Source organism: Apteryx mantelli, chromosome 1 (assembly GCF_036417845.1).
Source record: "Apteryx mantelli isolate bAptMan1 chromosome 1, bAptMan1.hap1, whole genome shotgun sequence".
Taxonomy (NCBI): domain Eukaryota; kingdom Metazoa; phylum Chordata; class Aves; order Apterygiformes; family Apterygidae; genus Apteryx; species Apteryx mantelli.
The window spans coordinates 214,211,849-214,233,376 of record NC_089978.1 but is presented as its reverse complement, the minus strand read 5'-3'; the positions used below and the strand labels follow the sequence as shown (position 1 = coordinate 214,233,376).

General features: G+C 44.7%; 1 protein-coding gene across 1 annotated transcript in view; it reads left to right on the top strand.

Annotated features, from left to right (window-relative positions):
* ELAPOR2 (endosome-lysosome associated apoptosis and autophagy regulator family member 2) overlaps window positions 1–21,528 on the top strand; it is a 52,260-nt gene that overhangs the window by 8,388 nt on the left and 22,344 nt on the right. The window contains exons 2-10 of the mRNA XM_067289981.1: window positions 7,295–7,490; window positions 8,676–8,823; window positions 11,637–11,723; window positions 14,026–14,131; window positions 14,797–14,949; window positions 16,026–16,114; window positions 18,871–19,051; window positions 19,854–19,982; window positions 20,947–21,037. Of these exons, the coding sequence (XP_067146082.1) occupies window positions 7,327–7,490; window positions 8,676–8,823; window positions 11,637–11,723; window positions 14,026–14,131; window positions 14,797–14,949; window positions 16,026–16,114; window positions 18,871–19,051; window positions 19,854–19,982; window positions 20,947–21,037 (1,148 nt within the window). The 5' untranslated portion in view covers window positions 7,295–7,326. The remainder of the gene's footprint in view (window positions 1–7,294; window positions 7,491–8,675; window positions 8,824–11,636; window positions 11,724–14,025; window positions 14,132–14,796; window positions 14,950–16,025; window positions 16,115–18,870; window positions 19,052–19,853; window positions 19,983–20,946; window positions 21,038–21,528) is intronic.

Below are 21,528 nucleotides of genomic sequence, written 5' to 3'. Positions count from 1 at the left end.
CACTGCTTTCTCTTCAACAGGAAAGCAGCTGGCAAGACCTCGGATTTGCTGTGGCTTGGTAGAGGTATGAGAGGGATGCATTGTGTGTGTGTGTGTGTGTGTGTGTGTGTGTGTGCATGTGAGAGAAGGTATAATGGCAGTGAAGATTTTTTTCACATCAGTTGCAGGGGATGTGAAGAAGCAAGGTGTGAGACTACAACACCTAGGTGCTGAATGTAGATATTTCCATGTGAGCTGATGTTTGAGCTCCAGTTGCAATCCAGTGTACGCCTAAAATTTGATGCAATTGCTTAGGCATAGTTTTTTAGATTCATTTGGGTTTTCTTAGGGTTTCCTGTCTGGCTTCCAATTGCTGCACCAGAAGGATACAAGTCTCCTGTAAAACCTGAGTCGTGTTTTTCCAGACCAGGGCAGAGGACATCTCAAATGACATTAGAAGCTCACAAATGAGCAACCAAAATGGTTGCTGTAAGAAAGTACCATTTTCCAGTTGAACAACTCTTCAAAAATTGTAGCCCAGTGAAGTTGTTGGAGCCCAGAGAGCTATTCACACACCTCAAGGTACTAGTGACTGGGCAGCTGAACTGTTCCCTGGCATTTCCAGCACTCAGCCATTGGGATAGCTGTTGTAATCTGGGCAGCAAACTTGCTTGGGAATCTCTTGGCGATAACTATTTTCCCTTCCTCCACTCCATGTCCACCTTCTCTCATGAGTTTACTGAATATTCCCATGCCAAAATCACGGCTCTAAGTGCCCAAGGGGTGAAATAAAAGGCATAATGAAACTGTCCCATGTACCAGGCCAGATAGGGAAAATGGTACTGTTCCTGTCAAAGAGGTGAATTGGAAGGAATATTGGTCTATGTTGTCATTTCTCGGGTAAAAAAGAAAGACTATATACTCTTAAGAAAAGAAGGAGTGCCTACTACAGAACTTACTCTTCCCCAGGTTACATCAGCTCTCAGTGTGAACACATTTCAAACCTAAACAGCCTCGACAGACTTTTTTTTTTTTAATTAAGATTCAATCTGGTTCCTGATAACACATTGAGATATAATGACTGAAGAAAACAAACATTAATTATTCACAGTCTATTGGAGAAGCCTTGCATTAATTATTCACGTAAGACATTCTGAAGCAGGCTGAGATTATAGGAAACATTAATAATAAAGCAGTGAGTTTTTCTCTTCTTTGGACTTTGTTTTTTTTCTCCTCATCCCTTATTTTTGTTGGTTCTTCGTCCCATCTTGCATCTCTTGTGTGGACCCTGGCTTCCCAGAGTGTCTCTGAACAGATGGCTCAGTATGAGCCTCTGTCCTTGGTCACGTCTTCCCCTCCTGGTTTGCGGCATGTCTGCTGAACCCAGCAGCTGTTCAAAGGTGAGTGACAACTGCATGATGCTGCCAACCTCATATTTCCTTTCTGAGCTATAATTTTTGCATCTGCCCACATGAGGCTGAGATAGCTCAGCCCAGACATTGCCTGCAGGAGATGGCAGCATCTTACCTGAAGCCTAGACAGTGGGGCTCTGAACGAATGACATAGGATTGAAGGGACAGAGTTGCAAAGCTGGTGTGTGAGATTACCCTTCCAGTACATTTTCACATATTTAGGTAGAATTGTTCCATGTTACCCCTTCTCATGTTGTTATAATCTGGCAAAATACAGTCCTGCATCTTCTCTGAAAATGTAATGTTGTGGGAGCCAGGGGGCCATGAAAAGACACACACACTCTCCATGGGAACAGAATGGACAGAAGAGCTGGAACAGTTTTAGGTATCACAAAACTGAGAAGTGTCTGGAGAAAAATGTCTACTGAGAAGACCAAAAGAGGTAGAATTAGCGGGTCCAAGTGGTATGAAATGTGAAACGAGCTGAGGGCAGAAGAGACGGGAAGGTGTAAGACTGAGTGGCCAGGGCTGCGTAAGGGAGAAAAGCAATGGATATTATGTGGCTGAGTTTGATGTTGGAGGATGCAGGATATTGAGGCAGCTTTGATTTGTTTTCTGGGGAAATCACAGATATTGTGATTCCTCTCACAGGATGGCAATAACTGGGAGATCCTCTACATATGAAAACATCTAAAGGCACATTTCAGACCTCAGAAGCAGAACAGTAGTAATATTTATGTGAGCATTTATACTCTGTCGTTCCAAGTGTGCTCAAGCAGTGAGACTGTCCTAGCTCTCAGCATCAGAAAACTAAGCAACATCAGGTTGTAAGAGTCAGTTACTAGAAGAGAAATGTGCCAAGTAACTTTGATCCTAGTCCACAGAAATCTTTAGGTAAGCCACAGCTGAAAAGGCAGAACTTGACCCTGGAGCCTTGCAGTGAAAAATTAAACGAGGCAAGCTTGCTTGTGGTCTGTTTTCCCTTTTGGGAGCCGTTTCCATGTGCACAAAGTGATTGTAAAGTGCTATCAGATCTGGAAAGTAGTGTATTGCATCCGCTCCTTGGAGGCGGTCACACAACAGGCAGGGCCCCCAGTGAAGGTGCCCCATGTTAATGGCATGGCCCAGGATGGCAAATCGCTGGCGATTCACAGAGTTTAAAAGGGATTTAATTAGATTTGCTAGTTTGACCTTGTAATCCCTTAACATGCATCAAGTTAGGCCTATGCTGAGGCTGATGATTTGTATCTGATATGAGCTTTTTTCTGAGATGGTGTCCAGTTATGGTATGAAGCATTTAAAAGACAGAGGATCAATCCCATCCCGTGACATTGTTTCAGTGATCAGTCATCCTTCCTTTTAAAAATGTGTGCATTACTTCCAATTTGAATTTGTCTGGCTTCAGCTTTCAGAAACTAATTCTTATGCTGTTCTCTGCTTGATTAAAAAGTCCAGGAGGACCAAGTGTTTTCTCCTCCTGGAGATACTTATACATTAATCAAGTTGCCTCTCAGTCTTCTTCTGATAAACTAAATAGACTAAGCCCTTTAAATCTCTCACTGCAATACATTATCCTTAACTCTAAAAGCATGTACAGTCTTTTCTTTTTGTGCTGACCTCTTAAAAATATAGAATCAGAACTATATTCAGTATTAGATCATGTCACCTGTAATACGCACGTTTCATCCTATGCATCTGATAAAAATGGGGCAGGTCACCAGACCTAATGTCACACCAGTCAGAACTGCCCCCTGACACCTGGTTCAGTGATGATTTCCCACTGACAGCGCTGTTTTGTGCTCTGTTGCTCAGGCAGTTCTTAATCCATTTAATGTGTGTTTTGCTGGTATTGTGTGGTGCTACTTTTTTAGGCAGAATGGCATGCCAAACTAAGTTAACTGTCTTAGAAAGCATAAGTCTCTTACATCCACTCAGTCACCTTTAGAATATGAACTTGTAATCCTTTTAAAGAATGAAATGAGATCTATTTGACAGGACTTATACAATTGTAATAGTGGGCGTTAGCTCTCTCTAATTTTTGTATGGAGTGAATCCTGTGTCAGTTTTCTTGTATGTAAGTATGAATGTGTGTGGCTGCATGTGGCAGTGTACATCTAACAGTACTTAACATCATCTTATGTGGCCAAGATTGATGGCCTGAACAAACCGCAACAACATGTGTGTTTTCTCTATAGATTTTAAGAAAGCCACAGCTGCAAATTACTGGCAATTCCATTGGCTTCGCTGGAGCTCCTGAAGATGCCCCAGTATAACCGGCACCACAGGATGCTGTGGTGTTCCTAACTGCCTCTGAAAATGCTCTCTCAGTTTTAAAAAGGCCCACGATGGGGCAAGCCACCAAATCCTTGTGGGGTGTCCTGCAATTTTTTCACAGACAAAAGATCAAATTTGGTCTCTTCAGTGTGCGTTACCCTGTGCAAGCTGATGTGTAGCAACCCAAACATATTTGAAGGATACAATGTGAAAGTTTGCAGTCGATGGAGATTGTGCTAGAAATTTATCCTTGAACGTTTCAGTGCTGTGATGTCCAAACAAGCTCAATAGTGTCAACTCTGAGAAAGATTTTCAGAAGAGCCTAAGTGATTCAGCAGCCTTAGCTCTGTTTTCCGAAACAGCATGGATAACTAGGGAGCTATTGTTTAAACACGTTTTCTCTGAAAATTAAGTATCAAATGCTTAAACAGATGGGCTCAGGAGGTAGGAGGCAGGTGGTGTTTGCAAAGGCTACCTTTAAGCAGGGAGACTAATTTTCCCTCTGGAGTTTGAAGCAAGAAGGAGGCTTTAGTAGAGGACAAATCAGAGCAGATGCCTAAAATATATGATTTAGACTCAGGAATCTTTACATCTCTCTGTAACCTTCCATTTGGTGACGCTGTCTTTCCTGTTCCCAGTGGCTTGCCATCCCCTCCAACGCAACGCGGCTGTGGTAACAGCAATCCTTTCCATGGGCAAGCAGTCACGAGTAAGCCCTGAATCCCTGCTTAGCTACGTGCTAAGGACATTTAGCAGCAAGGAGCAAGGTGAGGAGCCAGCACTTGGTCGTCGGCTGGTGCCTCCTGGACCATCGCGGGGAACATCTGCTCTGCAGGGTCCCCCAGGAGCTGCAACATCCTGCCCGTCCCCAGCGCGCCCTGCTCTGCCAGAGCCCTGGGAAAGATGCCTGAATTTGGCACTGACGTTGCTTGGATTTAAGAGGGATTGGCCTGGCTTTTGGGCTCCCTCCTGGCTAAAAGAGAAAGCTGTGCAGCACAAGGAGAGGAGACTGTTTCTGTGCTCCTCATGTGCCACGTTTCCTCCCCATCCCCCTCCGGCCGCTCCCGGCTGCCTGGAACGAAATCAAATGATGCATCTGTTCCCATGTCGAAAGTGGTTCGTGTTGCCATTAGCCACGTTCGGCCCCAAATTGAACCTGGCAAGCAGCTGGCATGCTCAGAGCTAGTTTGCTTGCAGACGTATGTGTTTTGACGGGAAGCGCTGCTGCCTTTGAAATACGAAATTCCTAGAAAAGAGAAAGAAGGTAATTTCACACCTAAATAAGAGCAAGGCTCATCTCTGCCATGGAAGGTGAGCAATGGGTGTTTGTGTTCTGCGTTGCAGCCTTCTGATCCCTTATACTCTTTTTCCTGTCTCTATCTGAAATGATCAGACCACAAAGAGTTAAAAGATATTAGCTCAGTTACAGAAATAATCTCTGCTCAATCTCAGTCCCAGCTGAAGAGGGGCTTCTGCTGCCTGCTGTCTTCATTATGGCAGTGAAATTCTCTCCGATACTGGTTCCTTATCTGAAAGCTACAAATTTGGAATGTGTGGTTGAGCAGAGCTCTCAATTTCTTGCTATTTAATTTCCTTAAAAAAATGTTGGAACTGATAAAGGGTTTGAATATGTCGTGATAGAGTTCAAGAAAAAATAGAGCAGGATTTATTAATGATGCTAAAGCATTTCCTAACCAGTAGATCAGGACACTTTTACACATTTAAGGTGAAGGGCTATATAATATGTGGTCTCAGTTCAGACAGACATTTAGGGAAGTGCTCGATACTAAACTCTGTGTGTCTGAAGAAAGCGATGCTTCCTACTTTGGTTCTGGTAGATCTTATGGTTTGGGCTAAGGTTTCAAAGGGAGCCAGGTGGGATTTAGCCATACCGCTCTCATGTATCAGTGACTACAGAAGGTCATTTGCTAGCCACTTAGGGTGGATTTTTGACATGTCTGTTAGTCTTTCACTGAAATCCAGTGCAGCAGGATTCCCATGCGTATGTCCCCATAGCACCTGTCCCTGCCAGATGAGCAGTCGGGGCTAAATAGCCTCCTGCCCACTTTCCTTCTTGGTGTGTCACCGGCGAGCAATGGGGTTAGAACAACAGATTTTTTGGCTTCAGAAGCACGGGAACACATTCAGAATACGATATAATCAAGAGGAGAAAATGACCCTTTGGCAGATCTTTCCATCAAAATGGACCTTTTATCTACATTCCAGTGCTGCCTGTCAAGGACAATTACACAAAGAAATGCGGTGGGAGCCAGCACAGAAGTGAGAGCCTGAACTGCCAGTTGGATTCAGATGCAATTTGTTGTTACGCAGGCACCTCTTTATCAAAGTATCTACAGTCAAACAAGTTTTTCTGCAGTTAGATAAACATCAGTACATCTATAAAATCTTACATGCTGGGACTTCAGTTGGAGTCAGTTGTTTTGGGCCAGTTTCACCTCTTCGGCTAGCAGTCAGGTTTTCGGACTGTGAGCTTATGACGTATCTCTCAAAGTGAGTTTATGAAATAACCGTCACTGCACAATGTAGCATGCATAAATCATTCAGTAAAAATTCCTGCTGTTTCTTGAGATGTGAGTTGTGTGCTTTGCTCTAAATCCTGCTTTGGCTAGACTAGCTCCATTAAGTTTATAAACCATCAAGCAACATAGGAGATCCTGTGTGCTGCAGCAAGTGTTCATGTGTGTTGACCGAAGCACCACCCAGGATGTTCAGTCTGAGAGGAGACGTGGCGTGGTTGCTGGACTGGGGGAAAGTGGGATTGTCTGTGCCAAAATGAGCTTCTGGATGTGAGTTACAGTTCCCAGCACAGACACGGGGCTCCTTGGGGCGTGCAGGCATTCTCCTCTCTAGGTTTCCTCTACATAATGGCAATAACCTTTCCTTAGTGGGTAGAGATGTCATCACACTGACAAGGGATATATAGTTACTTGGAGTAAGTCATTTCAGAGCCATTAGCAGAAAAAGCAATTTGTGACCATACTTTCTAAAATATACTTCCCCTAGTTACACATGTTAAATACTGTCTTTGTTTTACTGGTGACATTTTGATAGCATCCCAATCAAAGGTCAGGGCCTCATTTGCTAGACACCATCTTGTTGGTGATCTTTCCCTAGACCACCTGGTTTATCAGACAAGATGTTCAAGGGTTTGTAGGCAGCCCATGCGAGGAGAAATGGGGAGAACACCTTGGCGGAGATCTGCAGCTCTCACCCAAGGTTTGTAGTGTTGTGTTACAATTGACTCTGTACAAGATGTAACAGGTAGGTGAGCGAGAGTGAGAAGAGGAGAACTGTATCGCAAGCCCTCATTTGCACAACTGTGTTGTGGGTAGAGATCTTGTTGTGCCAGTGGAGACAAGTTGCAACTCAGGAGCCGTTATCTGAGATTTGATTTCAGCGCTGCCATGTCAGTGAAAAAGTGGACATTGGTGAACATCTCAATTTTGCAGTCAGTTTTGGGAGATCAGCTGTTGTGTTCCTGTGGCTGAAGCATTCCCATTTGGTTCCCTTATATGACAGTTCACTGTTAATTAAGTAGCAGAAAATTAATGGGAATTAATCGGGATTAGTTTCCCAATTAATGTGTTGAAAATGATTTGTCTCCTCAGCGTTCTCCTGTGCCTCTGGCGAGTACCTGGAGATGAAGAACCAGGTGTGCAGCAAATGCGCAGAGGGGACCTATTCCCTGGGCAGCGGGATCAAGTTTGATGAGTGGGATGAGCTGCCGGCAGGATTCTCCAATGTGGCGACGTTCATGGACACAGCTGTTGGCTCTTCTGAGAATAAAGCAGATAGCTGCAACAAGTAAGAAAGTCTGTTCTCATCCATGTTATGCGGCAAAGGGTGAGCTTGAAGCAGCTTAGAAGTACGGAGCTCCAGGACCCACATGCTGCTGGGTTTTGCTCAGTAAAAGCCTTCTGTTGCTTATGCCCAGATTATCCACTTTATGCTAAGGAACATGGGCAAGGGGCCATACCCCCAACATGGAGGCTTCAGTCCTTCTTGAGATGATGTCTGTACCACCTTGGCTGGTAGGTTGAGGGCTGTCCTGATTTCTGGATGGCAACAGCTCACATCCCTTAGTACAGGCCTGTGCGTTAAGTGTGTGTTTGGAGTTCAGCTTTGAGATCACTGATTTTGCTCAGCTTTAATTGTCATTTATGTTATAAGAAACAGTTGATCCACCAGTGCTGTGATGTGGCCTTTCAAAGGTGCCTTCCTGGGAACAGCCTTCGGTGTCCCTCGAGTCTGGGGTTCGATGAAAGTGAGGCCATTAGCCAAAGCGCAGCTCTGTAAAGACAGAGAAAAGCGTTATACTATCAGAGGTAAAAATCCATATAAAAGCACACAGTGCAGAGATCCTGAGCAGGGAGGATAAGAAGAGGGAGTGCTGCAGACGTGGCGCAGCCCCGCCGTGGTTGCTTTGTACTGTCTCACCAGCGCAGAGCCAGCTTAACTAAGTATCTTAGCTCTCCAGAGGGTAATGGCAAACAGGAGCGTCTGGGAAGCAAAATTTTTAGCCATTTTTTTGCTGTCATCGTGACCTCCTAGGGCTCATCAGCAGCTACCAAGTTTAAGAACAGCCTGGAGCTGCTCTTATTTGTAGCTGAAAAGCTCCAGGATTGTGGTATAGTAAATGTGGCTAAAAGGTACTTTCACAGCCTGTGAAGAGAGCTGTGGAGGTTGCAGAAGGCTGTTCCTGAGTCTGACTCAAAGCATGTTGGACATATGGATAATAAACCTTTCCTAGGCAGGCTAGGTCTTAAGTTTCTAGCATGTACCATGATCTTTCCCAGTGCACAGTTTTAATGATGGGCAATATTTTTATGTGAAAAACAAATGTGGATCCAGTAATAAAAGATTAGGCAGTGAATTTATCTATTGTGGCACTCTGCATCCTTTTATAGGTAATTTTTCTGTAGTAATTTAAGAAAAGTCTCCACAGTGTCTGTGATCTCAAATGAGGCTTGTTTTGTTTATGTTCCTCAGCTCTTCGTGGACTCCTCGAGGGAATTACATAGAGTCGAACAGAGACGATTGTACAGTTTCTCTCATCTACGCGGTGCACCTGAAGAAATCCGGTTCTGTCTTCTTTGAATACCAGTATATCGACAACAACATCTTCTTTGAGTTTTTCGTAAGGCCTTTTCTATCATGAATCCAAACCTATATTAAAAGAATTCAATCCAGTTAAAGACCCTCAGAAACAACTTTTCCCTCCCTTTGTGTTACTCATTTGTCCGCAGCTTGTTGTTGCTGAACAAGTTTAAAAAAAATCTTTTCTTTCTGCCACTTATCTTGCCTTTTGGCATGTATTTGAGCTTCAAAACTCAGGCTAAGCCGATCCATTTTACCACGTGCTGGGATTTTCACATTGGGGTTGTGGCTGTCCAGCCTTTTCAAAGACAGCTGTTGATGGTAGATACTTCAGTTTGGGAGTGTTTGACTTGAGATGGTTTTGAAGTGGCTTCAAGTTTAAAGAGACTTCTTCCAAGTTAGGCACCCAGAACCTGAGATACTCCAAGGCATTAGCAATATATGGAAACTTTAGATTTTGGTCAATTTGGATCATAGCCTTTAAGATAAATGGAAAAGCAAAAGAGACAAAAGGCTGGAGAATTGTTTTTTTTTACTGCTTTATGATTGACTTCTTTTAAAGGAGCCAAAGAGATTTAGGAGTCAAAATTCAGCTGACGTTCAGTGAGAATTAGGCTTGGAGGGCCAGTCTGCGCTGTGAAATGGCAGGGCTATGGGTAGTTAGCTCTGAAATGGGAGCAGCCTGGCTGGGCTTGCGCCACGTGGCATCCACAGTGCTAAAACGATCCCTGCTGATCAGCCTGCCAGACCCGAGTGGGAAAGGCAGCCTTGCGCTGCCGGGGGGATGGGTCACCTGGGGCCGGGGGTCCCAGCGCCAGCCCTCGCAGAGCTGCATTGCTTTCCCTGCTAGTGTTGTATCTGCTGCTGACGGTAGGGAAAGACGTAATGAGAGGCAGCTGGGAGCAGGAGAGGACCGGGAATTTTCCATCCCCTCTGTTACCGCCTCTCTCCCTGTCTGCTGAGCTACGGTGGTCATCTGCAAAGCGCTATTTGTGCTGGCTCAGAGGAGTGCAGGGCCTTAATTGGTGTTTGGAGAGTGTTTCATGAAGCTGAGACAAAAGTGCAAAGTGTCCTTATTCTTAGTAGAGACGAGAAAGGAAGACAAAAATAACCTGCTGGAGGCACCCTCTTGCTGCTACATCAGTGCAATCTATTGCACTTGGGTAGTAGACAGTGCAGACTATATTATTCAGCCATTTCAGATTTATATTAGACTATCCTTCCCTTTTCATCAGGAGAAAGCAGCAAATACTCTTTTTACTGTCAGATGAATGTAACAGGATTATGAATCCTAGCTCTAGTTGCTTGACTGACTGATCTGCTCCTGCAAAGGAGCAAATATACTGTTTCTTCGAGTGCTAGCTCTGAAAATGGCTTTTTGATTATTACTTTTGTCTACATCCCACTGATTCACCTCCTTAAATTTGTCATTCCCATTTCACAGACCAGTGACTGGTGCAGTCCTTTGTAGAAATCACCATGCAAATAGTTCTTAGTGGTCCTCAGTATTTCATAGAAACTATACTTAATACTCTTCTAAAAGTTCTTTTCTTTCTCCAGCTTGTCTTTGTGGTTAAATATATTTAATGATGACCCTTTAGCTCTGAATGATGGTATTTCACTGGCAGTGGCTTGCAGTTTGCCAGGGAATGGTAAACTTTATGGACTCACCAGATACAGGTGGCTGCACTACTGGTCTGTGGGCAAATCTGAGGGTTAGCAATGAGATGTGGTCCTCAAATGTGGGAACCAAGTGGGGATGCTTCATGTTAGATACCTGCCACTGCTTCTGCCTACCCTTCCCAGACTCCCTTACATATTTAAGCCATTTGCACCTTGTGAGAAGAGACTATATCCATTTCCCTGTTCTCCATTTTCCAGTGGAGATTGTCTCCATTTGCAGGTGGGAACTGAGGCACAGAGATGCTGAAGCTCAGATTGCTCAAGATAATTAGGGGTCTACCTGCTATTTAGGTGCTGCTTCTCCCCTCTTTTCCTTAACTATAGATCTAGGTGGGAATTAAGTACATAGATGCTTTGGAGGATGTGGGGTTATACGACTTACTTCAGGAACAATGTGGAATAACTCCGAGGAGACTTGACCCCAGGTCTTATGAATTTCAGCCTAAAGCATTGAACTATCCTTTCTCCCTGTTGGTGTACAGGCTGAGTAATTGGACTGGTACCTCAAAGGGAGTTAATGCTTTTTCTTTAGAAAAGACATCTCTGAGAAGAATAGAGTGGGAAGCTCTGAGTCCATGCGGCAAACGCTTCCATAAGGAGAGGGCTGCAAGGCTGTGCTGGGCTGGGCAAGGGGAAGTAAATCCTGCAGCTTTCCCAGCGGAGATTCTCAGTGGCACTTTCCTTCTCCCTTAATAACATCACTCTCATCTCTTGTGAGGTTGGGTGACAGGGAGCCAACAAGTTAATATATATTGACTCTGAGTTTGTCAGAGAAAGCAGTTTGTTTTCTAGCTTTGGCCTGTCCACTCCTAACTCCTCCTCGATTTAGAGGCCCATGGTCACATCCCAGGTTTGAGAGAATTGGGTCCTGGTGGGCTCAGGAGAAGGAGGAGGCCTCTGAGACAAGGAGCTCCTCACCAAAATACGGCCAGATAATGAGAGGAGAAGGCCAGGGTGTGCTCTTCCTGTTCTTTTTTTTCAGCTACAGCAGAGGTGCTGTCATCTCATGCACTGCTAAGCTGCAAGCAGCTTTTGAAAGTTTTTTTTTTGCCACAAATGAAGCAGCTGCTGTCCTAAATACATAGACAATAGGAACAAAGCTGAATCTTATCATTCCCCACCTATAGTCGCTATACTGACAGAGACTGTTCTCATGTTTTTGATTAACAGATACAGAATGACCAGTGCAAAGAGATGGAGTCCACAGCAGACAAGTGGGTGAAGCTAACGGACAATGGGGAATGGGGCTCTCATTCCGTAAGTGTAAAAGAATCCATCATGATACTCTTTTTCCTATTTTTGTAAATGTCTGTGATTTCCTCTGACTAGAGATCAAATAAGGGCCAGATCCTGTGAATTTGCTTGAAGAATCACAACTTGCCTGCTACGGCAAGCCAAGCCGCCGAGATCTCTAAGGGTCTGATCCCAAAGCAAATGATACAGATGCAAGTCTTTCTCTTGATTTCCCTGGGCTTTGAATCAAGTGCTTTATGAGGCTAAACAGCTTTATGCAAATCTGCACACTGCAGTCCCTCCACATGATTGTAATTGAAATCTTCTAATACAGTTGTTTGCTTGTGAGAGCAAGAGATTATTCCCGGGTGCTCAGAAGACACTGTGGTCGGTGGGAATGGTGTCTATGTGTGCAAGCAGACAGAACTGCCTTTTTATTTTCAAGTGCATGTCTCAGAGCTGGACTGCACCCAGCCTGTGCTCCTTGGTACCTTTCCCGGTTAAAAAGCGAGCTGGCAGTACTGGGGTGGCTCCTGTGGTGCTGGTACAAGTGTGTCCACATTGGAAACAGCAGCCTTTCACTGCCCTGCGGCCCAGCCAATGGATTCGGTCACTGCACCAACGGCGCGTAGACTAGGTCTTCCTCACTAGCTCCCTCTGAGGCTGGGTTTCCACTATATCAGCATATCCTAATTCACAGAGTTGTGCCAGCAAAGGCCCAGTGTAGGTGACATGATGCCAGAAAGAAAAGACTTTTCATTGGCATGGACAGCAGCCTGCTCTCTACTTTCCAAGGCCTCTTGGAGGATAACATGTATTCCCGAGCCAGCTCTGGTTGGCAATGATTGTTAGCTCAGGTGCAAGCAAGTTGGATCAGGAGGCTGGGTCAGGAGGATGAGGGGTATGGGCTGAGAAGTGGATCCAAGGCCAAGCCACCAACCTGGGTGAGCAGGATGATGTAAACAGTTTGCGCACTGGAGATGGTGGCATCTGAGCTCCTTGTCCAGGACTGGTACTGCCAGTGGAGAGAAGCAGGAGGGATGCAAATGTCCCCGGTAACTATGAAGGGTGTTTGGATGCTTGGCTGAAGGGTAGATGTGTGAGCTAGGATGGCTCACATGCTGTGGCTGTCTGTCTGCTAGGCCTTTGTCTGCACTGCAAACCCCACCACACTGGCTCTGCCGATCCCAGTTTTCCAGCAGCTTCAGCCTCTGCTTTCAGCACACCATGCCCGAGTGCTGCTGCATCGGGGCTAAAGTTGGGTAGCCCTGCACCACACAACATGATGCTCCATGCAGTATGGTCCCAGTTCTGCCATCACCTGGGGTATTGCAGCTCTCCTTTGCCCCCAGTCCCACGGACAGTAGGTGTTTGGTTGGTTTGCTGCACTGTGTCTCTGCTTCCTTCAGTTTGCTGTTAAGCTCTCCAGGTAGAGCACTCATGCTTTCCTCTTTCTGGTGTGATGGCCTGGCTGAAATGTGCAGCAGCTTGGGCTTTTGGTGGAACGGATTCCTCCTCAGGCTTGCACCAAAGATGCAGTTTGGCGTTCACCTGGGGCAAACCTGCCTGGCCTGTTTGCTCGATGACTCCATTAGGACTCTTTCTCCTGGGTCAACCCCATGGTCCTGGCAGGACCGCCTTACATGGGTAGAGTTATTCCTCTTCTTGTGTGGGATAGCTAAACTAGGATAAAGCACCTTTGGGCCAGTATCACTGTGGCAGCAGCAAGAGTTTTGTGCTGGACTAGTAGATTTGCAGATATTTTACAAATTTGCAGACCAGGCAAGGTGTTGTTAGACCGGCTGCTGCTAGTGGGACTGCAGTTACACGGGTGGGTTTAAGTTAGCAGGCACTGACTGCTGAAAGAAGTGGTCCTGCCTTGCTCCTCCTCCTTATCCTGGCCTCGGTACCACCAGCACAGGGTTTTGCACAGCCCCTTGCTGAACGCACTGTGAAGACATGTAGGTCAAAGCATTTTGGGCCTGGGTCGTTTTTCCCCGTCTCTTTCACTGTTCTGGGTCAGGAATGAGCAGGAGGGATGGGACCACCGCTGGGAACGTTCCTGGTTTGTGCTAGTTTACCGATCATGAAGTTACAGGGCTAGATGCAGGAAAATCTTGATTTAAAGCCTGGCCTCTAAATGGAACTCACTTCAAAGCCTGTTTTTTCGAATCCTGGATCCTCTTTTTTTTTTTTTTTTTCTTTTTTCTTCTTAATAAAAGTGAATCTCAGGGCTTTAAAAACAAGCCATCTGACTATATCTGAATATGCAGCTAGAGTTTCTCTGCGCAGGGATGCCTGCTAACTGTCATATGTATCCTTGCAGGTGACTTTGAAATCAGGTAGTAATATATTATATTGGAGAACAACAGGGATTCTCATGGGGTCTAAAGTGGTAAAACCAGTTCTGGTGAAAAACATCACAATTGAAGGTAAGTGATAGTTAACCTATTAGCTCTTGAGCTCACTCTTTTGTCATCGCATTTGGCATGTGCCATTGCTACTCTTGTGTCTTCTGCAGTAAAGTGATTTTTGGGTCCCCTCATCCCCCGTTTTCTCCTCTAAGGTGTAGAAACAGAACAGCAAAACTTCACGCTGTCAGGCAAAGGCTGATAAATTAATTTAGCTGGTAAATGATGCCATCTCCTGGAGAAGGCTGGTTTAGCAAATAGAGAGAAAAAGGAGAGGGAAAAAAAAAACAACTTGTTTAGTTCAGTGTAGTGTAGAAAGATCAGGCTTACTGGTGAGCCTGTCGGTAAGAAATTGAACAACATAACTGTTCTGGACCAATGACAGTTAAATCACCATTTAAATTATTTAATTAGTCTGGGATAGTTATTTTAGTCCATTTCTAAGTGTAATCAAGCCTGGAGTGCCGTATGATGTTCTTACACGCAGCCTTGCACTGAGGAGCAAGGATTGAAGACCTAAATCTTAAGTCAGCAAGACCAAAGGGTCTAAAGTGAGCAGTGAAAGTATGTGATCTTTAATCCAGTGTGTTATCCAGCTTGTCTGCTTTTCCAGATAAGGAGGCAGGCAGTAGTTATGGAGCATATCTCTCTGCTTTTCAGTGTGTTTACCTGTATTTACCTTACAGGAGTTGCATATACATCTGAATGCTTCCCATGCAAACCTGGTACCTTCAGTGACAAACCAGGTTCATCCAGCTGCCAAGTGTGTCCAAGAAATACTTATTCTGAGAAAGGAGCTAAAGAGTGCACCAAGTGTAAAGAAGAAACATATTATGCAGGTACATAAATCTTATAAGATAAACAAAACCAGGAGAGTCGGGTCATGAGCTCACCCCGTTTCTGTGGGCAAATGCAAGAGCTGCTTGATCCAACAATGAAGTTTGGTCTCCAGTTGATAAGCAAAGTGAAATGGAAATGAAGATGGAATGTGGAAATGAAGAGGTGCTTCCCAAAAGCTGTGGAGGGCACTGGATCTTGGCCAAGGCCACCTACACTTACGTAAAAGGATCTCCAGATCTTTTGTGACTTCAAAGTGTACATTTCGTCTAAGTGATAATAGCAGTCTTCTGTGCCCTCTTGTGGTAATTATTGTTATTGGTTGGTGGTTCCTGAATTGGCTTCATCGCTGCCTTCAGATTGTGGTGTTTCTAGGAGTCTCTTTTCCAAACGCTCCCCTGGCCCATCCCTGCCTCTCCTTTGGTTGGAAGATGTGGTGATCTAGTGCAAAACCGAGTCCCAAAACTCTTCTGCATCCCATGTAGCTAGCAGTCATGAAATAACATGGGCAAAATCCATGCTTTATGTGTTGATCAGACTGTCTTCAATTCTCTTGCTTGTAAATTGTTTTAAAAGAAAGTTTTTAAAGAATAAGTTATTGACCATAACACCTACTATCACAGCTTACAGCAAATGCTGGGGGCTTGTGCCTGTGGTCATGATATGAATGGGAGATTTGTAAAGATACCTGGTGAGAAGAAAAGCTGGGCCAGTGTTGTAAAAACTTTCTAATGGATTAGAGTGTTTTCGTTCTTTTTCAAGTGAGAATTTATTTCCATACTTGGACAAACACAATTTACTGCCTAAAGATGAAGGACTGGGGTGAGAATTTGGGTGACTCCTTGCTATACTGAGTCAATGAATTTCAGATTGACAGTAGAAGCATAGCTGATATTTTCCCAGTTCTCCGCAGTTCACAGAAAAGTTAATGTAGAATCTATTTAAGAGCTTAATTTTTCATTCCGGTTTTGTATTTTTCTGCTGGCTCACTTTGCTCTCCAGATATCAAGCTCATTACAGTTGCTTGCAGGGATCATTTGACAGTTTAACATCCTGTTTCTTACCCTTTTTGTTTTAGATGAGGGATCCAGTGAATGTACAGAGCGTCCTCCATGCACAAACAAAGACTTTTTCCAGATCCATACTCCATGTGATAAGGAAGGAAAAGTAAGTGGAAGGCACGATATTATTTTTGCGCGTGCTGTGATCTCTTGATCTGAAAACAAGGCAGGGGGTCAGTACTTTGTGTTGTAATTTTGCTTCCAGGATTGAATCTCTCTGAGACTGCGGGAATGTCCTTCAGCTGCTTTCTCTCCAGCTTTTATCCATCTGTAAGATTTTTGCCACCCTGGGCCTACTTAAGGGATATGTCATGGTGAAACGTTAAGCTTCTTGCGCTTGTGATCAGTCTGACTGAGTCACTGGGAGTTACCTCTGTTCCCCTTAAAAAGCAAGGTTGGGGCACAGGCTGAAGCACTGGCCCAGAGTAGACCCTACTGTCTAGTTGTTAGCACTTTTCCTGGAATACTTTTAGCTTGTGCCAACTTGTGCCAGCTTGCCCCATCCCAGGCAATGCCCATGCGTGACTCAGGTGCTAGCACAGGACAGGGAGCATGGGACGTGACCACACCTATTTTGGGTGGAAGAGAGTTTGGCTACATGGATGTGAACTGTGTCATGCTCTACGGTTTTAGCATCAAAGAACGGTCCATGATCTGTTTGATTAATAGTATAGGTGTAGCCTGGGAGTGCCCATGTGCAACATCAGACCCTGACTGCAGATAATGTGCTTGCCTTGTGGGAGTGCCTGGAGAGGTTCTGGACTACCAGGAGGTTACCACAGTCACATGGGAACTTCTTTGGGTTTTGGAGAAGGAACTCCCATTTACTGGGGCATGAAGCCCACAGTGGGCATGTGGCCAGGCCTGTTTTGTCTATTCCCTCACCTTTCCTATCTCTCTTAAACCCAGGTGGGGTCTTAGACCCAGGCAATTAGTCAAAATCCATAGAACCCGTGGTTGCTTGCCTAATATGTGCTCGCAGGATGGAGTATTTTGGAGTCTCCTGGTCAATCAGTTCCAAAATACAACTCAACGTTCATGTGCTTTATTAAAGAAAGCTTCAAACACTCTACTTCCAGAACTGGCAGGCTCTATAACCACAGCATTCAGCACAACCCACTCTTGACTCACTGATTATTGCTCTGTTAACTTCTTTTAATGATTCAAGGAATTAGCAGCAACGTTTACTCCTACACCTCCAGGTACTGCTTTAATTGTGGCCTCCTGCAGATTACTCTGTAACTGATCCATGCAATTCAAGGCTCACTGGCTTTGAATAGGTTCCCACTGGTGACACTCAGCTTCCTCTTCCTGCTGTCTCAGTGGCCTTCCCCTTCGTGATGGACATCATCAGAACATAAAGCGAGTCTTTCTGCAGACACCCTTCCGCTTCCCATTGCAATGAGAATGTGTGTCATAAACGCGCAAGTGTTGGCTGGGTTTTCAGAACTGCTTTCGCCACTCAGTGCTCTGCATCTCTAGAAATCAGTCAGGGTATGTAGTACTCCCCAGCCATCTCTACATGTGCTATAGCCCACTGAAAGCTTGGTTCTGCAAACCATCTTCAGATGAGCAATGGCTGTAAAGCACCAGCCTGCAGGCCTCTTGTCTTACAGACAAGTTTTTCACGGGATGTTAGATTGTCTTCTCCCTTCTGCTGTCCCCACTGCATGTGTAGAAGGATGATTATGACACTAGACTGATCCTCAAGGGGCCCTGTGAGATTTAGACACTTGACTCCCACTGATTTTCATTCATCTACTGCGTTAAAAATCCCAGGCTGATTCATTCAGCCTGGACTTATCAACCCTCACCTGAGTGGTTGTGGGCACTCTCTGACCCTTTCTTCCCTAGCTCAGCCTCCATGGAAGTAGTTCAGTGTGTACAAAATGTCTGGGCTCTGTGCAATCACATGGGTACCTTGCCTACTCCTGATCCTTTTTATTTTAAATGTCATACATCCCTGTTGCTGCTGAAGTAGACAGCAATAATCCAGAAAATCCATTAACTGGTAGAGAGCAGCAAGGGCAGGCTGATCCATATGGGAAGGGAAACTGTGAGCCAAGCATGACAGCAAGGCAAGCAGAGGTAGTGGCCCCTCTGACACTGGGAACAGTCCCATAGTACTTGAGCAAAGTGAACAAAGGAGATCCAGTGTCAGCAATCATATTCAGCCAAGAGTCCAGATTGCTGGACATGTCCGTAGCAGGATCAATGTTAAGTCAGCATGTCTGCAAGTGCCAGGTCCAGAGACATAAACCAGGGTCAGAAACAGCCTGATGATCGCCAGACAAGTCCATAGTGGTGAGGCAGGTCCGAGGTCAACCTGGGAAGTCAAGTCCATAGGTCACAGTCAGGATCTGGATTGGAGGGGTGTGTGATTTGGCACAGGCATGGCTGCAACACAAATTAAGCAGGGACCAGGGGTGAGAACCTCAGCTTCCATGCAGCGCCCAGGAGCTGGTGGTTGAGCCTGCACTGGGGCTTCTTCCAACTGTTTTTCAAACAGCTTCAAAGGTGGCCAATGCTTCTTGAACAGTTTTCTCTTATCAGAGGATGAGCTTTGACCACAGGTGGCTGAACACCAGGATGGCAGGGGGATGTACTCAGTGCCCTGACACCAAGGATCGAATGCCATAAGATGGAATCTCCCCTGCCACACTCTGTACCCAAACTTGGGAACCCAGTCTCTTCTTTTTCCCTTCTCTGTCCTTCCCTTTATTATCCCAGATGTGTGAGGGCTGTATTTGACCTAAAACATTGGGAATGTCCTGGTTTCATTTATAGGGAGGACCTTGACTGGGGCATTGAGTCCTACAGCTGCCTAATACACCACGTGAGCCTAGTGTTTTCTCGTTTCAGACTCAAATCATGTACAAATGGATAGAGCCCAAGATCTGCAGAGAGGATCTTCCTGATGGGTTGACCCTGCCACCTTCTGGAGAGAGAAAGGATTGTCCACCATGCAATCCTGGCTTTTACAACAATGCCTCATCTTCCTGCACTCCTTGTCCACAGGGCATGTTTTCAGATGGGACACAGGGTAGGAGGCCTGTTCCCTTGAGGGCATCCTTTCAATATTTGACTGCAGTCAGTCACCTACAGACATTGCTTGTATCCCTAAAGATAGTCGTCCATTTGTATGTTGCTTACTTTAAAGATACATCCCCATAAACCAGAGTTCATTTTCCATAAAATACTTATTAAATGGCATTGAGGAGAGGGAGTAGGATGTCTGGTTTTCCTCAAAAGTCCTTTCTTATCACGGATTGCTGCTCTAATTTGACCTGCTGCATTCTGGATGTGTTCCTTGGCCGTTGTAAACATCCTAAGGGTTATTTTAAGGGTTTCTGAGAAGTGAATCAGAATTTTCAGTCAGTAATTCCTTTCTGTCCTTTCTTCCATCCATGCCAAGTTCTTCCCTGTGCAAATCTCATTTTAAGTACTATCAGTTGAAAACTCTGCCAACTTTGTCTAGCCTAAACTCTGGCTCGTTGGTTCTGAAATGTACTGACCCAGCAGACACCTACAGAAGTTTGTGGGAACTGTTGTTTACCGATATCATCAAACTTTTAGTTGAAGCCACTAAAAGGAATGTGGTTTGGGGGATCAGTTGCAGATCAGTTAGCGTGCTTATGGTCTTCAATTTGTAAAACACTAGCCTGATTTTTTAATGTTCTGGTCCTGATAAGTCATTGGCTGTTTGATTATAAAGAAATGAATTATTTTCTTAGCTCAATATTTCTCCCAAAGAGTAAAATGCTAATGTCTGTGTTCTTTGAAGCACTGTGTTTGAGAAGCACTTTGGCCGTGTGATTTCCTTCTCCTGCCCTCTCTCCCTGTAGAGTGCAAAGCGTGTCCTGCTGGGACTGAGCCAGCTCTTGGGTTTGAGTATAAGTGGTGGAACATCCTGCCAGGCAACATGAAGACCTCTTGTTTTAATGTTGGCAATTCAAAGTGTGATGGGATGAATGGTGAGCCAAACTCCTTGTATTGTTACGTGCCTGTCTTTCTTCTGTGCTGATCACCATTGAAATGGAGTGCCCGTCAAAATGAATATGCTGTTTTCTGAGTGAGTCATAATGCAGAGTTCCTTCCTTTTCTTTAATTGCACCAGGCTTGATAATTCTTGTAGGAAGTAGCGTCACTGAATATCACAAAGAGGAAATAAAGCATCTCTTCTATACCAGAAGAGGGCAGGAGCTGCAGTTTACACCAGTTCCCGTCAGCTGAGGATCTGTCCTGTAATACGTTTTTATGCATCTGAATATGTCTGTTTAAAAAAATGCTTGACTTATCTCTAATTTATCTCCTTTCATGTTTTGTGATAGCTATGTCTTTCAAGGACACACTTAGTTCTTTCAGAAAACTGACTTTAATTTGTGATCTTTGTTCATTTAGCGTTCAGAGCTTTCTTTCTGCACATGTACTAAGGTTGCAGCAGAGAGCAGTCACAGCTCATCTGTGAAAATGGTCCTGTTCAGGACTTCTCCTATCTCCAGTCTTCTATGAGAGATTTTCCTCAGGCTAATCTGTCTTGTTAGATTGATGTAACTCAAGCTTTGAACTGTGTTGAACAGAGATGCACTTAAGCCTGTGCTTAAAGTTTAACACATAGATTCATTGATTCATCAGTTTTAAGGCTGGAGGAGATCAGGTGGATCATCCTGTTTGAGCTGCACAGCACAGGTCTGGGAATTTCAATTGCTTTGCTGATTTCAAGGTGACATTTGCCTGTAAAATCAGCAGTTAATTCAATTACTGAATTTTTCCTTTTAAAAGCATTATTATAGTGCTCTACAATTTATGCTAGGCGTCTTCAAAATGTACTAATGCACTGAATTGTTAAAAAAAAGTATAGTAACATAACAATTTTTTTGTAATGTGACCTGGAAACCAGTCATTTCTTGAAAAACCTGTGTATTTTGTCTTGTGAAGGTTGGGAGGTGGCTGGTGACCATATCCAGAGTGGGACAGGAGGCTCTGACAATGACTATCTCATCTTGAACCTGCACATCCCGGGATTTAAGTAAGGAACAGAATTTTTTTCATAAATTTCTCATTTATCTCTGCCATCACCCCTGGCATGAAAAGGGTTTTCCTTTTTGAAGTGTAATAATGTCATGGTTCATGAATGAGAAACAAGAGGAAACTTGGATTTTATTGCCGTGTCCCCAGTAGGCGCACTGCAGCAAACTGAGTTCTGTAAGACCTTGGTTTTCAGCAGCATTTGCTTGAGTTTGAGGTACCAGCTGGTTGACACTCTAGGAACGGAGTAAAGATGTTCCTGCTCCTCTGATTCTAAATCATGCTAACGTAACCAGCTAAACTACACTTGATGAAGGGAATTTACCCAAACCCATTTTACTTTGCATTGCAGCTGACTCCAGTCAGCCTGCACGGTCTGTGCTTGCCCTAGAGTCGGTGGAGAGGTGTTCAAGAGAACAGTACATCCCACCTCTTCTGCACCCTGAAGCAGCTGCTGGCGGTGCTTGTGTCTCCTCTTTGCTGTATCTCAGC